The sequence below is a fragment of the Xyrauchen texanus genome, chromosome 39 (genome assembly GCF_025860055.1).
Source record: "Xyrauchen texanus isolate HMW12.3.18 chromosome 39, RBS_HiC_50CHRs, whole genome shotgun sequence".
NCBI classification, from domain to species: Eukaryota; Metazoa; Chordata; class Actinopteri; order Cypriniformes; family Catostomidae; genus Xyrauchen; species Xyrauchen texanus.
Genome location: NC_068314.1, coordinates 4959795 through 4978717, shown reverse-complemented (window position 1 = coordinate 4978717; position 18923 = coordinate 4959795). Strand labels below are relative to the sequence as shown.

Below are 18923 nucleotides of genomic sequence, written 5' to 3'. Positions count from 1 at the left end.
AGGCTGAGAGGATCAGTTGGGGCCGAATGATTTGAACAAGATATAGATTTTTATAAAATCGATCATTTAGAAAAATATTGCGATTGTGATTTGATCTGCGATAAGATTAAAATAAAAAACAACAACATGTAAGTGATTTATTTGGACTAAATTAAACCATGTTTTGCCAATGTGCTACTGCTGACTGGAAATGCTGTTCTAGAAAGAGTATTCACACTTGAGTCCTCTTAAAGAGAACCAAAGTAAATAAATAAATAAAACAGTGAAACTCAGAGGAAAAAAACTCAAAATCACATTGCATATGCCCACTGTGTAATTTCGTTTTGTCCAATTTGTCAGAAAAGGGTCAGCTCACTTTTCATTATTATTAAAAAAATAAAAAAATAAACTGAATATTATTTTATTACTGCTATATAATAGCAATGTTAAATTAAGAAATTATTATAGAAATATATTATTATTGGATAATAATTATAATAAATAACAATCATACAAATATGAATAATAATAACAAATATGATAATAGATATTATTGTAAATATTATATAGTATATGTTTTTTTTTACTTTTTAAGTTGCTTGTGGCATTGATATGCATTGAGGTTAAACCCTCAAGCCTTTGTTTTGGCACATTGAAGGAACCGAAATTTCTGTCGTTTGTAGTTGAGTGAAATGCTCTCTTCTCCCTTTCTGTTCACAAAAACCCAGTGATGTTAGATTTGTATTGAAAATTGCAGCCACCGCAGCCATGTGCAATTAAAGTGAATCTGGAGTGCTTTAAATATAATGCACTCAGTGCACATTAGCGCGCCGAACCGTGTCGAGCAAAGAACAACTCCGAAAACACGTGTAAAACACTGATGTCTCTGCCAGATTGTTTTGTGAATTTGTCTGCCTGTGTGTTGCCGTGTTATGATCCTGTTCTCCAGTCAGTTCTGTCTTGGTCTTGGTTTTAGTTTGTTGGTTTTCTCTCCCTCGTGAGAGTTTTTTGTTTGTATTTTGTTCTTTTTAATAAAAGCCCTTCTGTGTTTGGGTCTGTGGCAGGGCGGAGGGCGGGGCCGGGTCGTGATCCTACGCACCCGGTCCCGTATTAGGCTAATCAAGCCTCCGAGGTATAAAGGTCGACTGCAGGGTGTCGTGCGGGAGAGAGAGATCGTTTACGGACATGTCCGTCATGTGTGTGTTTGTGTTTTCTTTTAAGTTTACTATTAAATTATTATTTATATTGAAAAGCCGGTTCTCCCTCCTCCTTTCCATTGATACCTTTACACTGGTGCCGAAACCCGGGAAAGGAAAATTGGAAAAGTTTATTCCAAGCAATGGAAAGGAGGAGGCGAGAACCGGCTTTTCAATATAAATAATAGTTTTGCATTGTAAAATGTAATTGCATTACTTATTACTATTTACTTTAAGACTCTTTATCAACCTCGACCAGAATTAAAATACAAGGACAGACATGAAACTGTTCTTTTAATTCTTTCAAATAAATCATATAAAATCAAATAAAATATTCATGAACTTGCAAAAATGTAAGGGGGCTGCGTTAAATTAGAAAACATATATTTTAACATTAGCCTTTAAATTTTGATTTTAAATTCATTTTGTTTTATATAGAATTGTTCTAGAGTCTATACAGTATTTAACGCAATTACATCAGAAGTAACTAATTAAATTCCTGAAAAATTAAGAGTAATCCCTTACTTTACTTTTCCAGTGAAAAAGTAATTTAATTACAGTAATTAATTACTTATTAGTGCATTACACCCAACACTGTTGACATCAAGCAATTGTGAGGTATGAAGTCAGGATTACTTTTTTCTTCTTCTTTGGTGGGATAAAGGCACCATATCTAACGGATTCTTTTGCTTAAAAAAAAATCTTTGAACTTAAAAAAAAACTTTCACGCAGCTTTGTCATAACTTAAAGGGGGTGAATCGAAGAAAAGGGGGCCTTTGAGATGAAATGCATCCTTGTGATAAAAACGTTTGATGCAGCACAACAAATTACAATAGAATGCAGATGACGCGAGATTCCTTTTTTAATAGTTGAAGTTCTTTTTAACCTGCATTTTTATTTTACACTGAAAAAAGATGCAATGGTCAGAGATGTTCAATTAAAAAACAATGCAGACATCTTTGACCTTTGCTATGTAATTATGTAAACCATAATTCTACCAATATCTTATTTGTGCTATAATTGTTTTTAAACACTATTAATTAGTTTGGGCATTCATTCACTAACAGAAAAAGAACCAAAATATGTAATTATGTTACCTTGTTTTTTATGGACATGTTACCACAGTAATAAGTATAAGATTTCTTTTCAAAAATTATGTTTCGTACACATGCCAAATATTCAAGACCTACACCTTACATTGTTGGTGAAAACACTGCTGTGTGTGTTCTCTCAGGCTTTGCATGGCACTACAGTAGAGGAGGCAAGGTGGAGAGATTGTGTACGTTACGTTCAGGGCAACATGGAAAACGCAGTCGGAGCTTTGTATGTACGGGAAACCTTCTCTGGAAACAGCAAACGCATGGTGAGACCAAAAACACCAATCCAGCCTTCAGAACACCACCAGACATAACAGGAAAATCCTCCTTTAATGCTTTTCATAATGAAAAAACGATTAGCTGTTTCAACTGATTCAGTGGTGGTTTGGCGTGCCTGTGCCTCCAGTTATTTTAGAATAAATCTTCCCAAATAATTGAGGCATTATTTAGTTGACACTTTTATCCAGAGAGACTCATAGCACACTTAATTGGACAATAGAGTGCAACAGTTCAGTTCCTGAAGTGAAAATCCCATTCATTTTCTCCATTTGCAAATAGATTTTGGACAGTAACTTTAAACTTTTTAAGATCGTGTGCTCCGAGGTTGTTGATAGATTGTATACTCTTCTGCAGTAGCCCTCAATCTTTGTTAATTCAATTAATAATCCGGAATTCCTGCTGAAGAACTGCACTATCCAAGATCCTGAGAGGGTAAATCCACCAGTCAGAGAATCATGGCAAAAGACAGCCCACTTCCATGATCCACTGTGAATGGTGCAATTGAGTTGGTCTCTATACAATCTTCAAACTTCTGTATATTTGCATTTATGTGAATAATGAGCAATAAAATAAAATGTATAAATATAATAATCAATTAATATTTATTATATTAATTATAATAAATATATTATAAAGCGTATATATATATATATATATATATATTATACACCGATCAGCCACAACATTAAAACCACCTGCCTTATATTGCGTAGGTTCCCCTGTTACCGCCAAATCAGCGCCAACTCGCATCTCAAAATAGCACGAGGGGGTCCTACACAATATTAGGCAGGTGGTTTTGATGTTGTGGCTGAATGGTGTATATACAGTAGGCCTATATATAAATAAAATATATTGTTTCTATACTTTAAATCAATAGTTTTATATTTTCCATAGTTTTTAATTCAATTACGTCATTCACAATGCTTTGTGGGATTCTTGCTCATTCCCTCATAAAAGACGTTAAAGGGATAGTCCACCCAAAAATTTTAATTCTGTCATCATTTACTCTATATGTGTATAACTTTCTTTCTTCTGCAGAACACAAACAAAGATTTTTTGAAGAATATTTCAGCTCTGTAGGTCCATACAATGCAAGTGAATGGTGACCAGAAGCTCCAAAATTTATATATAAATTTATATATAAATGTGTAAAGTTATATCCGGTTTTACCACTTCGTTGCCCTGTAGGTCTTCGCAATGCAAGTGAATGTTGACCAGAACTTTAACTCTCCAAAAATCATTAAATCAGCATAAAAGTAATCCATATGACTCCAGTGGTTTAATCCATGTCTTCAGAAGAAACATGATAGATGTGGGTGAGAAACAGATTAGTAATTAAGTCATTTTTACTATAAATCTCCACTTTCACTTCTATAGTACATTCTTCTTTTGTTTTTGGCAATTATCATTCTTCATGCATATCGCCACCTACTGGTCAGACTCTTCAAATTTGGTAATTGTTGTATAGTTATAAATGCGTAAATATTGATCTGTTTCTCACCCACATCTATCATATATCTTCTGAATCATGGATTTACCCACTGGAGTCGTATGAATTACTTTTATGCTGATTTAATGATTTTTGGAGAGTTAAAGTTCTGGTCAACATTCACTTGCATTGCGAAGACCTACAGGGCAACGAAGTGGTAAAACCGGATATAACTTTACACAGAAAAGGTTAGTAAGTGTATTTATCACACCAAAAATATGTCAACACACATATAGTTTACGCCTTGTGGCTATACTTTTGAAAAAGTGAGTATTTTAACGTTTACCAATTGGCCCCATTCACTTCCACTGTAAGTTTTTTGCTTTTTTAAAGAAAAGGATACAGTTGATTGAGCTTAACTTGTTTTAAAGTCAGAATTTTCCTTGAAATTTTCAATTTCACCTCAGAGCTGGTTGGTTTGGTACATGGCTTCGAACCATCTTATAATGGGTTTATGAAATCCCAATGGAAAAAGTAAATGGGAAAATACTTCCAGAACCAAGATGGGTGAAAATTGGGTGGGCACTGTTGCGCTCTATTGTTTTTGATTATTATAATGATATAATTAAGACTACACTGGATATAGACTTTTTTTTATATTGTTTTTTGCTGCATTTAAATGTGTCTCTCTACTGTTTCTCAGGTGGGTAATCTGATCAGACAGATTCAAGAGGCTTATGTAGAGACGCTGGAAGAGTTGAGCTGGATGGATCAACAGTCCAAGGAAAAAGCCAGAGAGAAGGTGAGATGGTAGCAGTACCCACACAATTTGAAAAATAATAGCTGTTTTCAAACAAATCCCCCCCCCCCCCATCTTCCATTAGTTGTACAAATAGATAGTCTCACCATAAACCCACACATTGGTTGAGTCAGTGTTGCTGTGTGTTTTGTGTTTTGATAGCTCCTCAGAGTCACAGTGTTTCACTTTTCGGAGAAATCAACCTACAAATGGCTTACTTGTAGTTGACACGCTTTTCAGTGGATAATTGCTTTATTCTAAACTGAGTAAATGAGTAAATTGATCCATTAATGGAAGGACTGTGTTGATGTTTCAGGCCATGGCGATATCAGAACAGATTGGTTATCCTGACCACATCCTTGAGGAGGAGAATAAGAAACTAGATGAGGAATACACTCACGTATGGAATCTGACATAATTACTAAACAATCCAACATGATGTCAATCTAATAAATACAACTCATTCCTATTAATACAAGAATAAACATTTAAAGGATAGTTTACCCAAAACAACTATCCTGTCATTTTCTCACCCTCATGCCATCCCAGATGTGTATGACTTTCTTCTGCAGAACACAAATTATGATTTTTAGAAGAATATTGCTGCTCTGTAGGCCCATACAATGCAAGTGAATGGTGACCAAATTGCATTGTATGGACCTACAGAGTTGATATTTCTTCTAATAATCTTTGTTTGAGCAGAAGAAGAATGAAAGTCATACACATCTGGGATGGCATGAGGGTGAGTAAATGATGAGGAAATTTTCATTTTGGTGAATTAGTCCTTTAAAAGGGATAGCTGACTGCAAAGCCATGAATATATCTCTCTATTCACACAGTTTAATTTCAGTGAGGAAAACTACTTTGAAAATATTCTGGAAAATTTGGCAGCATCAGCCCAGAAAGGTCACAAAAAGCTGAGGGATCCCGTCGATCCTAACATGTACGAAACTGACAAATAAAAGTGAGATACAACATTATTTTCTCTCTTAACCTGTCAGTATGTTTCATGTGTTTTTTATTTTTATTTGTTTGTAGCTGGATTATTGGTGCTGCTGTGGTCAATGCATTCTACTCGCACAACAGAAACCAAATTGGTACGTACAACAATTATAGTTACATACATTTTACCATTTATTTTTCTTTTTTTTTTCCTGGCCTCAGCATTTCTTTTCAGCAGGGAAGTCCACGACCACAACTTCCAAACTTTATTTCTGGTCATATAAGCTTTTAAGAGCTCTCGATATAAATGCTTTCTCAGCCCATTGCCATAATGGCTCTAATGTGTGTAGTGCTTTTTTTTCTTATAGATAAAACAAAGTTAGTTTCAAGCTCCAGTGCCCACAGAGCTTGGGCCTCCAGAGATGTGCTGCAGGCATTGAACGCTCACTATTCAGCCCGTGCTAACACATAAGATTACAAAAGCCCAGTGATTATGCAGCTTTTCTGCAGGAGAATTCTTTTTACAAAATTACACTTAGATTGCACATTTTAATGTTCCTAGACAATCTGGGAAACACTTCACACTGAATTGCTATTTTAGAGACAAGAGAGGTAGCTGGATTTGGTGGTGTGATTTAATTTTCAGCTGTGCTGTAGCCAGAGGACCGTTTGTACATAGCAGTTCTGTTTCTGTTACTAATATGTGTTTTACTGTCCAGTATACACAAATTACCATCACATTATTCTGTATTTTCTTCAACTACGTTCTTCTAAGTACTCAGAAAATGATTCCCTTAAAACACACTATTTACAATCTTGCTAGTTTAATTTGTCTACTAACAATGTCCAACAGTGGATATGCATGGGTCACAGGAGAAATCTCTTTTTTTTTGCCATATTTCTGAACCAACAAATGTCATTGCCACCACATCTGACATTATGGATTTTGTTTACTAACGTTCTGCGGTGGAAAATAAATGTTACATTTTAATTTGGGATTTTCTCCCCAATTTGGAATGCCCAAATCCCAATGCGCTCTAAGTCCTCATGGTGGCGTAGTGACTCGCCTCAATCCGGGCAGCGGAGGACGAATCTCATTTGCCTCCACGTCTCAGACCGTAAATCCGTGCATCTTATCACATGGCTTGTAGAGCACATCACCGTGGAGACATAGTGAGTGTGGAGGCTTCAAGCTATTCTCTGCGACATCCACACACAACTCACCACATTATAGCGACCATGAGGAGGCTACCCCGTGTGACTCTAACCTCCTTAGCAACCGGGCCAATTGGTTGCTTAGGAAGACTGACTGGAGTCACTCAGCATACCCTGGGAAAATATTTTAACACCTCACATAATTGACAAAAATCATCACGTTTCATACTTCATCTCAAGCATGCTCTTCACTGACACTGTTGTCTCTGTGGTAACCAAGTACTTTATTAGAGGCACAATTGTTGGTTGTGGTGGAAAGGACGCCACTGAGGGACAGTTTTGGTGACAAAGTGATAAATCATATTCACACAATATTATTCACTCTTTGTTTGGATTATCATGGTTTTAAACGTAATTATGGATATAGTTTTTTATAGATTTTAAGATTTTAAAAGATTTTAAAGTTGCGTCCCGAGACATGTGTGCTGAGGGAAGGCTCAAAGCACTTACCTTGTTTCGCGTACCCGGCATGGGGCGAGTTGGTGTCTGAGGAGGAGGAGCCTCATCAGAACCGGCCAGCCAGGGTTCCGTGCACGATGCAGTCACGGTTGTGGAGGTGAAGGCTATGCATCCACCCAAAAGCAAATAACGAAAAACAGGATTCTCCACCCGGCCCTCCACTGGGGGATGGAGTGGTCTGTTCACCAGCTCCAGGGTGGACCTCTCAATCCTTGGGTCGCCTGTCTCAGGAACACTTGGGAGCCTTCCGGGTCCTTGAAGAAGTTCTGGAGACGGGGGGCATCCGCTTCCTGCGAGGCACTCTATGTGGGGGCTGAAAGCTGGAACCTGGTTGCGACGGAGCTGCCTGTTGTTTTGTAGATGCAGGGGATTGCCCTCGCCGAGCAGACGGGGCTCTGGCTGAGGTGGAACGTCGCCGAGGCATGATTTATTGAATCGCCTCCATCTGCTTCTGCCCCGCCGATAACTGCTGGGCAAAGTCTTCAACGGTGTCGCCGAATAGGCCAAATTGGGAGATGGGGGCATTGAGGAAACGCGCCTTGTCTGTGTCGCATCTTGACCAAGTTCAGCCAGAGATGGTATTCCTAGACTACGAGGGAGGCCATTGCCTGTCCGAGTGCCAGCACGGTGAACTCCATGACCCGGAAGCAAGGTCAGTGACTGAGCGCAGTTGCTACAGTACATCAGGATCAGGATTACCCAAGCAGAGTTCTTTCAGTGCTTTGGCCTGGTGGACTTGCAGGAGGGCCATAGCATGCAAGGCGGAGGCGGCCTGTCCAGAAGCTTTGTAGGCTTTAGCCGTCAGGGACAACGTCGCTTTACAGGCCTTGGAGGGGAGTGCAGGGCAATTCCGCCAAGTGGCACCACAACCGCTTTGTCATCGAGGGTAGTGAGAGTGGATGGGTGGTTTCGGAAGGTTTCGGGCAGTTAAAGGTGCCCTCCACAACCTCATCATCTCATCATGCCCTTCCGGGAAGAAAAGAACCGGGGGGCAATCATCTAGCCATGAGGGTTGAATGTTCCAGTCCAGCCCCACACTCACAGTGGCCCTGACAGGATGTCTCCTGCCGGACATCTGCGCATCAGTCTCAGAATGGGTGGGCAGACCTGAAGGTGGCAGCCCAGTCGAGTCCTCTGCATCAGACGCCACACTGCTCTCCAATGCAGTGGCGATGTCATCATCCACCTGAGGAGGTCCAAAGGAGAACTCAGACTGGCCGTGAGGCAAGCCGGTCTCACATCGGGCTCGGACGGAAGCAATCGAGCATGCTGGGGGTGGGTGGTTCGTGGGGGTGTACCCGGCGAAACCGTTTCCGCTGAAGTTCCCAAATCGCATACAACGTCAGCCAGGTTGACCTAAATCCTGTGGGAAGAAGGTACAAGCTTTAGAAAGGATAGCCGCGACCACAACGATGCCATGGTCAAGTTCTCGCAATGAGAACAACAGCCATCCACAAACGCTGCCTCAGTGTTATCACGAGCCAGACACGAGGCAACGTCTATGACCGTCAGAGGTGGAGAGATATATGCCGCATCCAGGAACAACTTAGAGGCGGAAAGGCATTTTTATAAAGACGCGTCTTTAAAAAGACGTTCAACGCCAATGTGAACCCTTTTAGAGGAATATGCTCTTTTAGGAAGTGCTGTCGAAGTGCCCAGGGGCATAGACTGCACTGGCGTGCAGAGAAGAGAAAGCCGCTGGAAACATGCCGCATGAACAGTAATGAATTCAGCTTGCTGAATATATATATATATAATTTTATGAGGATTTTCACATTTTTTTAATGCAAGTCTGGGACAAAGGTAAACCAATAGAATTCAAAATGGTAAAAAGTTTCAGAGACAGTTAAATGTGACCTTTATATAACAAAAAGTATTTTAAAAAAGTTTAAATCTATTACTTTTAATAAAAAATATTTTCCGAGTCAATCACTCGGCATGATGCTGAATTTCACCTTTTCCTACATATCTTTCATTCAGTATTCCCTGCTGGCATCCTACAGCCTCCGTTCTTCAGTGAGAAACAGCTGCAAGCTTTAAACTTTGGTGGAATTGGGATGGTGATAGGACATGAAATCACTCATGGATTTGATGACCACGGTAATACACATTTCATCTGATTGATTGTACCAATTATCAGTTAGTTGTGGATGAATAAACAATTCAGATTCAGTGATTATGTCGTTTATGTGTGATGTTTTAAACACTGTGCAAAAGGATTTGAAATATCACAGATATATTGTGCTCCACTGGACCAAATCAGCACTCAAAAGAGCTACCACAGTGCTTGTCTGTTTGAAATATGGCTCTGTTCTGCAAAATGTAATATTTGTATTCGTCAGGCCGGAATTTCGACAAAGATGGGAACATGTATAATTGGTGGAGCAACTATTCTGCAGAGAACTTTGAAGATCAATCTAAATGCATGGTGGAACAGTACGGCAAATTCAGCTGGAAACTTGCAGGAGGCCAAAATGTAAGTTTGTGGAGGAAATGGTGTATATCTTATTTCAACTTGAATGCATTTAACAAACTGATTATAACATTGACAGCTTGTTTTCTAAATGTTGGGCCAATATCAATCTCAATATCAAAGTTTTATAGTATATAATTGCTCTGGGTTCAATCTAATCATTGGTGTTTGACACTTTTCATGATTATGGTATAAAATATGGCTTGAAACTTATTATGGGGCTAGCTAGTTCCGCACCAAATGTTGATTTGTAGTGATTATAAAGCATGCAGATTTCAATTGCCCATTTCAGTTGTATGATAAATGTCAAACTGAATTGAGAAATCTTTAAATATTGTTAATTATTATAAATAAAGCATAATTGTGATGTATTTATGTATTCATATATATATATATATATATATATATATATATATATATATATATATATATTGGTTTTGTTTATCTAACATATCTTATAGTTGGATTAAATGGGATTTTAATGCATTTATTGCATTAAAAAGTAATGGGGCATGTCCCAAGTGGAAAGTGCTACTTATAGTTTTTACATCTGATCATCGTAGGTCAGTGGCATCTCAACATTAGGAGAAAATATTGCTGACAACGGTGGAGTTCGCCAAGCATATAAGGTGTGAAGGTCTGATCATATCAAGTGATTACATGGTGGACCTCATTTGCATGTTTAGTTACTATGTTTATGTCCTTTTGTTTATTAAATTAGGCATATATGAAGTGGGTGCAGAGAGAGGGCGAAGAGTACCGTCTACCCGGACTGGACATGGATCACAAACAACTCTTTTTCCTGAACTTTGCTCAGGTACATGATCAGGATTTAGGTACACTTTAAGACGCCTGCATGATTTCACCATGGTGTCCATGTAAGGTGAATCTGAATCTGGTCACCCTTGCAAAGACCGCATCGAATTAAACTGATAAATTTAAAAGGTACAGGTGATGCTTGACCCTTGGAAAATAAATGGCTACGAGGATGAACTCGATGATTGAATGACAGTTTCTAGTGGGATTAGTGGTTCGAAAATGTACTCAGTTTGACATGTTTTAAGTCAAAATTTAAATAAGGGATGTTAATAAATTATCGATGATCGATTATTCATTGTTAATATTTTCATCGATAAGCTTATCGATCGTCAATTAATCAATTTCAGCACAAATACATTGAGGAATCTTGCCAGAAGTTACAGAAAAGACTGTTAACACGGTCATCCACCGCTAGAGGGTGCACTGCATATCACATGCTGTCAGCCATTTCTCTATAGATGAACATATATGAACGTTTACTGCATAAACTGTGATAGTGTGTTAAAGTACAACATCACAACAAGCATTATTGATCTGCTGGTCTCCCTGTCTCATCCACATCAACAAACACGTCAGTTCTATCGGGAAGACACGCAGGCTTGAGTGAAGTTTAAGATGCCATTTATTTGATGAATGTAAAACAGAAAAGTAATGTTTCTCTTTGGCGTAGGCCCCGTCTGGCGGTCCGAGGGAGTTGTACTCGGAACCATCATATCCTGCCGGAGATAGGAGGCAGGGGCGAGGAGCCTACTTGCCTGAGTTTCAAGTTGTTCGCCACTTACAGTTTATTATTGTTAATGATTAATCGATTTTCATTCATTAACGTTAACGATTGTCAATTAAGAAAATTTCAAAACATTTGTAATCAAAAAATTTATATTGTAAGAAAGTATCTATGGCCTGTTTAGTGGGGTCCAAAATAGTTGTCGAACCATTAATCGGTTTTGCAGATTAATTGGTACCAAAAACGGTTAATCGACACCAATAGCTGCTTTTGGACTATTTTTGAACTCTGAATCCGTGATACGATAGTTCGCCAATAGTTTTTATTTTAGCTTTTGTTTTTTTTTGTGAGCAGGTGTGAACAAATCATTTCAAAGTAAGAGTCCCTGATGCACTTCAAGCTTTTTTCTTTTTGTAATTAAAACAAATGTATTTTCTGGTTATTATTGGGATTTTGGTTAAACTTTATATGGGATTTTATTCATTTTGGACTCTTGATGCCTCTATATGCCCGTCACCGTAAAGAAAGACTAAAAATTGTTTAACCTCCTTAGTTATTGGTATCAGCAAACTTTTATATATTTCAACATCTAGTCCAAAAGCATGAGACCACACTGAAAATCTGAGATTTTTACATTTAATCCTGTAAATAAACTACGTTTAAGGATTTTGAAACAGTAAAAAAAAAAAAAAAAAAAAAAAGTTATGTTAAAAAGAAATAGGCTACATTTGTGACATTAAACATGTTAACTTTGTACAGACTTCTTGCTTCATTTGTAGCACACAAGATGCTTTTTGGAACAGTCTTAAATTATGCTGATAATATGGATCATCAGGATGTTTGTTGATGATATACTGTTATGTGTAATGAAAAAGAAATGTTATTAAAAAAAAAGCCTTTTCACAAGTGATCTCAGACTTTTGGATGCCACTGCATGCTTTGGAAAACGCTTTGTGCTTTTATAAGTGAAATTCTTCAAATGCCATTCAAGCACAAGCCACGTTAGGCGAGACGTAATGTCCCATGTCTGTTTAAAATTAATTTTATGTTTCATGTTAGCTGTTGCATAACTTTTCCTCCATCAAGCTCTCATCTAAAAAGTCTTAATCTCTTCATGCTGTGTTCATTGAGGCACAATGATATCACTGGCTTATTTATCACTTATAAATATGAAAGAATTTAATGCTTTCCACAGGTCTGGTGTGGTGCCTGCCGCCCTGAATATGCCATACAGTCAGTCAAAACTGATCCGCACAGTCCGCTGGAGTACAGGCAAGCATTTTATACTCTATTTGTGAATTAAAAAGATTGGACACTTAAGTCACAGTTAGAAATGTCTGAAAGTTTTTGCATTAAATAAAATACGAATATATATATTTACAAGTTTTGCTTGAAAAATATGCTTGTGCTATCTTTCTTTACAAAAAGGGCCACTTTTAAGGTTCACTGTATATAGAGCACAAGGCATTTTTTTATATATAATATAATGAGTCTCATTTTTTAACAGGGTACTAGGGTCCCTCCAGAACTTTGAAGCATTTTCCGAAGCTTTCCATTGTGAACGAGGAACCCCCATGAACCCAGAGGAGAAATGTCGGGTGTGGTAACCTTGTGTTGGTAAAACCAGAGTATGTGTATATTTCACAAATACGACAGCAATTACAAGAGCTTGGATCATATAATGTTGTGCTATTATTCTGCAGTGGAAGTTGCCTGTCTGTTAGTCTGATCATGTGGCAGATGCAACCAAGGTGTTAGACACCTACATGTGTGACTACATAGATGTATACAAAAGCGCACATATAACCAACAACTTCAGGCATAGTGAATGTACACAGTCAGGGTGGTGTTTTGAAAAAGAGGCATGCTTTTTCATCTATTTAAAGGTAAAGTGTGTGTTTTTTTTATTATTTTGAAGTAAAATACTTTCTCATGTCTCATCTAAATATGCAGAAACAACTATAAGCAAGCCATTTGTTGCTTAATTTCCTCTAAAAAAGTACATCATGACCAGCCAAACACAGCAGCTTTGACTCAACCAATGAGGTGCGATTGGGGTGGCACTATCTGTTTGGTTGACCAATGGCTGATGGGGAAAGTGTTAGGGAAACCTGTTTGAAAACCTACTTTAAAAACAAGAAAAATAGTGATTTTTTGCTATTTCGTTTGGTACTATTATGAATTATGAAATCACTGTTGCAAAATATTTTAGTTAATATGCCTTGTTTACAGGTATCTTAAGATATTTGATTAATTTTGGCATCAAAATGTGTGTAAAAAAATATTTCTTTGTGATGAGAGGGCTGATTGACATTGAGCAAAATCAGGTTATTTTTCCAGATTATGTAAACAAACAAGTCTCTCAGTTGGCTTTTGATTATGTTGGCTCTCCAAAAAAACATTGGTTGAGCTTGACAGATCCTAAAATTGGCCAACAACTGTAGGCTTGGAAGCCCACGTAGATTGCTGTTTGAATAGAACCCATCTTTTGTTTTACAATAAACAACCTTGACATTTTTTGATGATGGAATGAGATGTATTTTTCTTTTAAAGCATGCAGTGAGAAAATGAGCAAAATAGACAAGCCCTATTGAGTACTGCTTTCCAAAAACTGATAAAACATGAGAGCTTAACGTTACGTAAACGGGACTGTTTTGCATCTGTAACTATGACCTGACAAACTTAAGACTGTTAAAACCATATTGTTTCAAGCTTTTGTGCTTTTTTCTGTGCATAAATAGATTTAATACATTGCTACCTTGTAAATACGCTGCAGACTTCTCTTTAAAACGTTATGAAGTTACCACAGTACAGGAACAAAATAGCTACAACGGGTCACCGAGAACCAAGACTGTATACGATAATGACTGTTATTGTACTGGTACCCTGTATATACAAGCTATTTAACAGCTTTGCTCTACAATTGAGGATTTCTGTTGCTCAGCGAACTATTGACATCTTATCTTGTTTAGTATGTTAAATGGTTAGAATCAGAGTCAGAGAGACACATATTGGAATGTTGTTGGTTTTCGCTGGAAGAGGAAAAATAATGACGCTTAACACTCTGAGGGGTCTTCAACCTGTCCACCTGCTGATTGTGTTTATCATTAGCCTAAGCAAAAACACCATTACAGTATCAGCCTGTGTTGTCTAACAGCTGTAACCAAGGTTTCAGAGTTTAGCTGGTTAGCATGGCTCAGTTACCTCCTGCTGGTAGATGTAGTAACTACACCATCTGGGCCTAAAAAGCACTGCTGACCAAGATGGCCAACTAGGCCGAAGCCAGGCTAGTAGTTTAGCTGATGAATCATCTTGATTAGCTTGGACTAAATCATTGATAAAAATGGCTAGCTTAAACCAACTAGAATCTGTTTAAGCCAGGTTAGTAGTTAAACTGGTGAGTAGCATGGGCCAACTAATTTCTAAAAATGACCAGCTTGGACCAACTAGAAACCGTTTAAGCCAGCTAACAATAGATGCAAATTTTAGCCAGGCTAGACTAGCTTGGACTAAATAATTGCTAAAAATGGCTAGCTTGAACCAACTAGAATCTTTTTAAGCCAGGCTAGTTACACTGGTGGACCATCTAGACTAGCTCGGACCAACTAATGGCTAAAAATGACCAACTTGGATAAACTAGAAACCGTTTAAGTCAGCTAATAAAAGATGCAAATTTTAGCCAGGCTAGTAGTTTGGCTGATGAACCATCTAGACTAGCTTGGATGAACTAATGGATAAAAATGGCCAACTGGGACCAACTATAAACAATGCAAACCAGCTAACAACAGATGCTAGTTTCAGCCAGGCTAGTAGTTGAGCTGATCATCCATCTAGACTAACTCAGACCAACTAATGGCTAAAAAAGACCAGCTTGGACTAACTAGAAGCCATACAAACCAGCTACCACAAGATGCTAGTTTAAGCTTGATTGTTCAGCTGGCAATTGTCTGTAATGGTGGCATGTAAGATCAAATAATTTGTAGTTTATTCTTAACAAACAGGAGCATTTGTTTGGTCTTGCTCAGTATCTCTCAGGCATTGGTGTGGGTTGGTAATTTTAGCAAGGTAGGTGAAGTCATGGCTCCTAGTTCATAAATTGATCAGTCGCACACAGAGAAGAGGGCTGATGGGGCAGCTAGTTTGTGTGTGAGCCGAAGCATAACAGGCGAAACGAAAGCCAGCAGTTAAATCTCAGATGGACACATCTCTCATTTGAGTTGAGGTCAGAGCCGGTGACTGTTATTTTCTGTCTTGATTAAGTTGTAATGACAACAGGACTGAACAGAAGGAAGGAAAAATGGACAAGATCAAACAAATGTCAGAAATGTCAGGGTTATTGATATGACTGTTATCTCTCACGACAGAGACTTTCGTCATGAATGTTCATATCTGCCTGTGATTTTTCATTGCTAGCCAATTTAAACCTCAACACCATTGTAATGGCACGTACTGTTTGATGCACAGGACACAAGTGATACATTGAATGCAAGTGACTATTTAGCATTAAATTAAATGTTAATACCTAGAGTTAATACCATTGCAGCAGAAAGGGTTTTATCAAGATGAAATGGCAAAAAAAAAAAAAAAAAACGTTTCCGCAGAATTATAAGCATATACGTTTTTAAATGCGATACATTGCCAGAAAAGAAAAGGAGCCCTGTTTCACAGAAAAAAAAATTGTTTTGTTTTAGTGTGTTGATGATTCTGAAGTGAACTATTAAAAATAAGCTTATCATGTTTATTATAAAATCAGGAATTGAAATGCCAAGAACTTTTTGAACACAAGAATGATCCATAATTATTCTGTGATTTTCTGGTTCATGGGTGAATTTCACAGAAACATGTCCAGGTCACATTTCACTCCAAAAAAATAAAAATAAAAGAAAGAAAGAAAAACTATTAAAGTTGTAAAAGTTAAATACCATTATTTTTCACATTATAGTCATGAGAATGAGATTTGATGTCACAGTGCAAAAAACAACAACAAAAAAATCCTTAAAAAAAAATTCTGTGAAACCCCACATCCACATGCATGGACATTACGTTTTGGCTTCGCTATAGACTATGCTTAATTATATTTAATTTTTTTAATCAACTGATCCTAGTTCAGGAGACACTGGGCTGTCATTAAAGGGTTAAACTTGTGACAAATAACTCAACTCAACTTTTGTTTTTTGGAGAACGGCAAAAAAAAAAAAAAACTACATCTGGTAAGAAACCAGCTTAAGCTTTTACATTAAAACCTGTTTGAGTCAAAAGAGTAGAGTCAATAGTTTCATCTGATATGCCATTTTTAAAATTTCATAGATTTATCATGAAATGGCAAGCTGACAATATCCATGCACGTGGACAATAGGACTTTCCATAAAAATCCTACATTCATTATCCATTATCACATTGAGAATCAATGGTCATGTCCAAACACTGGAAAATGTTGTTTTCAGATGCTTTATATGGAGTTAGGATGAAATTAGGTGCATTTCAAACTGTTCTGAGACCTGTGAAGACAGATAACACACTGGAGGTCAAGTCAGTCACTAATTAGGGAGCAAGAAAGCATCCTCTAGCTTTCCTATGCAGCTAAGTGCATTCACTTCTAACATCTGATCAAAAGTTCAGTTTCAGGTCTGCAGATGATTTTTGGACTCAGGAGGTTAAGAAAAATATAGTTTCTTATTTCTTTTAATTTTGGGGTGAAATATAAGCTGTTCTTGACAGGTTTCGTGAGGTTCACCCTTTTGTTAAGAGTTGCCACATGACTATAGATGCTGCTATTTAAAAATATCTGGGGTTTGTCTTATTCTGTACATAGACTCGCTGACTGTTGAAAGATCTCTAACTGATATTCATTGAAAATACAGTATGTCCATGTTTGATTGAGACCATACACACTTTATAATCCTTTCTAAGTGAATGCTTTATAATTATATTGTTCTGCAATGAATCTGAATATATGGCTTAAAAATATTATTTAGCTAAAAATATTGTTATCATATATAAGAAAATATGTAAGCTTCAACAATAAACTTGTCAAAAAGCATTAAATGTATTTTCTGTATCTTTTTTTAAGATGTTATGTGGCATTTACAGAATATTGCATTGTTAATTTATATATCATATTAATAGCAATTCAAACATGTCAAATTATAGCAGGAATGATTGCAATGGCAAATATTCATCATTAAGCTTGAGTGTTGGGTTACCATTTATGTTTTATATAGAGGAACTGAAAAATTACAGCATAAAATTAGGTGAATGCCATGAAATGTATAGAATGTAATTTTAGGTTTCTTTCCAATAAGATAACACACGCACACACACACACACACACACACACACACACACACACACACACACACACACACTTTAGTAGATTTGTGTTCAATCGCACAGGTCCAAGTTAGACAACTATTACGTGAACTAATATTTCACAAAGAAAATATCAAGATACAGTAAGACAAAATACATTTTCTGATTTTGTGATATAAATCTCAATGACATTGATTTCACAGTATCAAATAGATGCTTAAATATAAAATATTTGAAAGAACGTGTTGATCTGAGTCAGACTGGAGTGGAATATATCACTGGGTAGGAGTCACAGCCCATAGTGTGGTCTTGTTCAATGGCGTCCCCTGAAGAACACAGAATCCTTTATCTTGTGCAAACGTCATCATTGCACTGTAGAGAAAATAAAAAATCTGATGAAATATGATTAGCTAATGGTGTAAAAACATTATTAAAATGTTTTTACACTCTAATATTGCGCATGCCATTTAAGAATGGTCTCAGCTTTAATAAGGCGAATCAAATGTCAACCCTGTAGTGGTCTAAAGCACATAACTGGTAATCTGGTAATCATAAGGATGCTGGTTCAAGCCCCACAGTCACCACCATTGTGTCCTTGAGTAAGGCACTTAACTCCAGGTTGCTCCAGGGGGGATTGTCCCTGTAATAAGTGCACTGTAAGTTGCTTTGGATAAAAGCGTCTGCCAAATGCATAAATGTAAATGTAAAAAAAACTTTATTGTTTTAGTATCTATGTACTGGTGCTTCAAAGTGCTTTACCTTCTCTCTGTTAACAGATGATAGTACCAATGACCACCTGATCTAAAGAACCTATAATGTAACATCAATAACTTTTTTAATCTCTAAAGCCATATAGCAATACAAGAACCCTTTATAGGGCAAAATGGCTCTTGAAAAGGGTTCTTTGCTGAATCCAAAGCACTGAAAGAACCAGCCTGGTCTCATGAACATCACGTGACCATGGGAACATTTTGGCAGAACAAAATGACATGCCTATTACATGTTTGGCTGCAGTTTCCCACTGAAATGTCTAGTGGGAGGTGCCAAAAAGCGAGTGAAGTCTCGTAATCAGAATAGGATTTTAAGGTGAGTTTTTAATGAGTAAAGTGTACCTTCCTAACCTAAACCTTTAAACTTTAACCTAAACCTAACCAATAGTGTCCAAAAATAAAATGAGAAATGAAAAGCACATTTTCTAAGGCA

The 18923-nt window shown here is 37.3% G+C and overlaps 1 protein-coding gene across 2 annotated transcripts in view; it reads left to right on the top strand.

The window, feature by feature from the left end:
- Nucleotides 1–17445, top strand: part of LOC127632380 (membrane metallo-endopeptidase-like 1) — a 40276-nt gene extending 22831 nt beyond the window's left edge. For both annotated transcript variants that reach the window (XM_052110937.1, XM_052110938.1), the window contains 11 exons: nt 2410–2538; nt 4684–4782; nt 5096–5179; nt 5619–5722; nt 5818–5876; nt 9376–9495; nt 9738–9871; nt 10432–10497; nt 10590–10685; nt 12607–12683; nt 12919–17445. In XM_052110937.1, coding sequence (XP_051966897.1) covers nt 2410–2538; nt 4684–4782; nt 5096–5179; nt 5619–5722; nt 5818–5876; nt 9376–9495; nt 9738–9871; nt 10432–10497; nt 10590–10685; nt 12607–12683; nt 12919–13018 — 1068 coding nt within the window. In that variant the 3' untranslated portion in view covers nt 13019–17445. The remainder of the gene's footprint in view (nt 1–2409; nt 2539–4683; nt 4783–5095; nt 5180–5618; nt 5723–5817; nt 5877–9375; nt 9496–9737; nt 9872–10431; nt 10498–10589; nt 10686–12606; nt 12684–12918) is intronic.
- The last annotated feature ends 1478 nt before the right edge of the window (nt 17446–18923 follow it).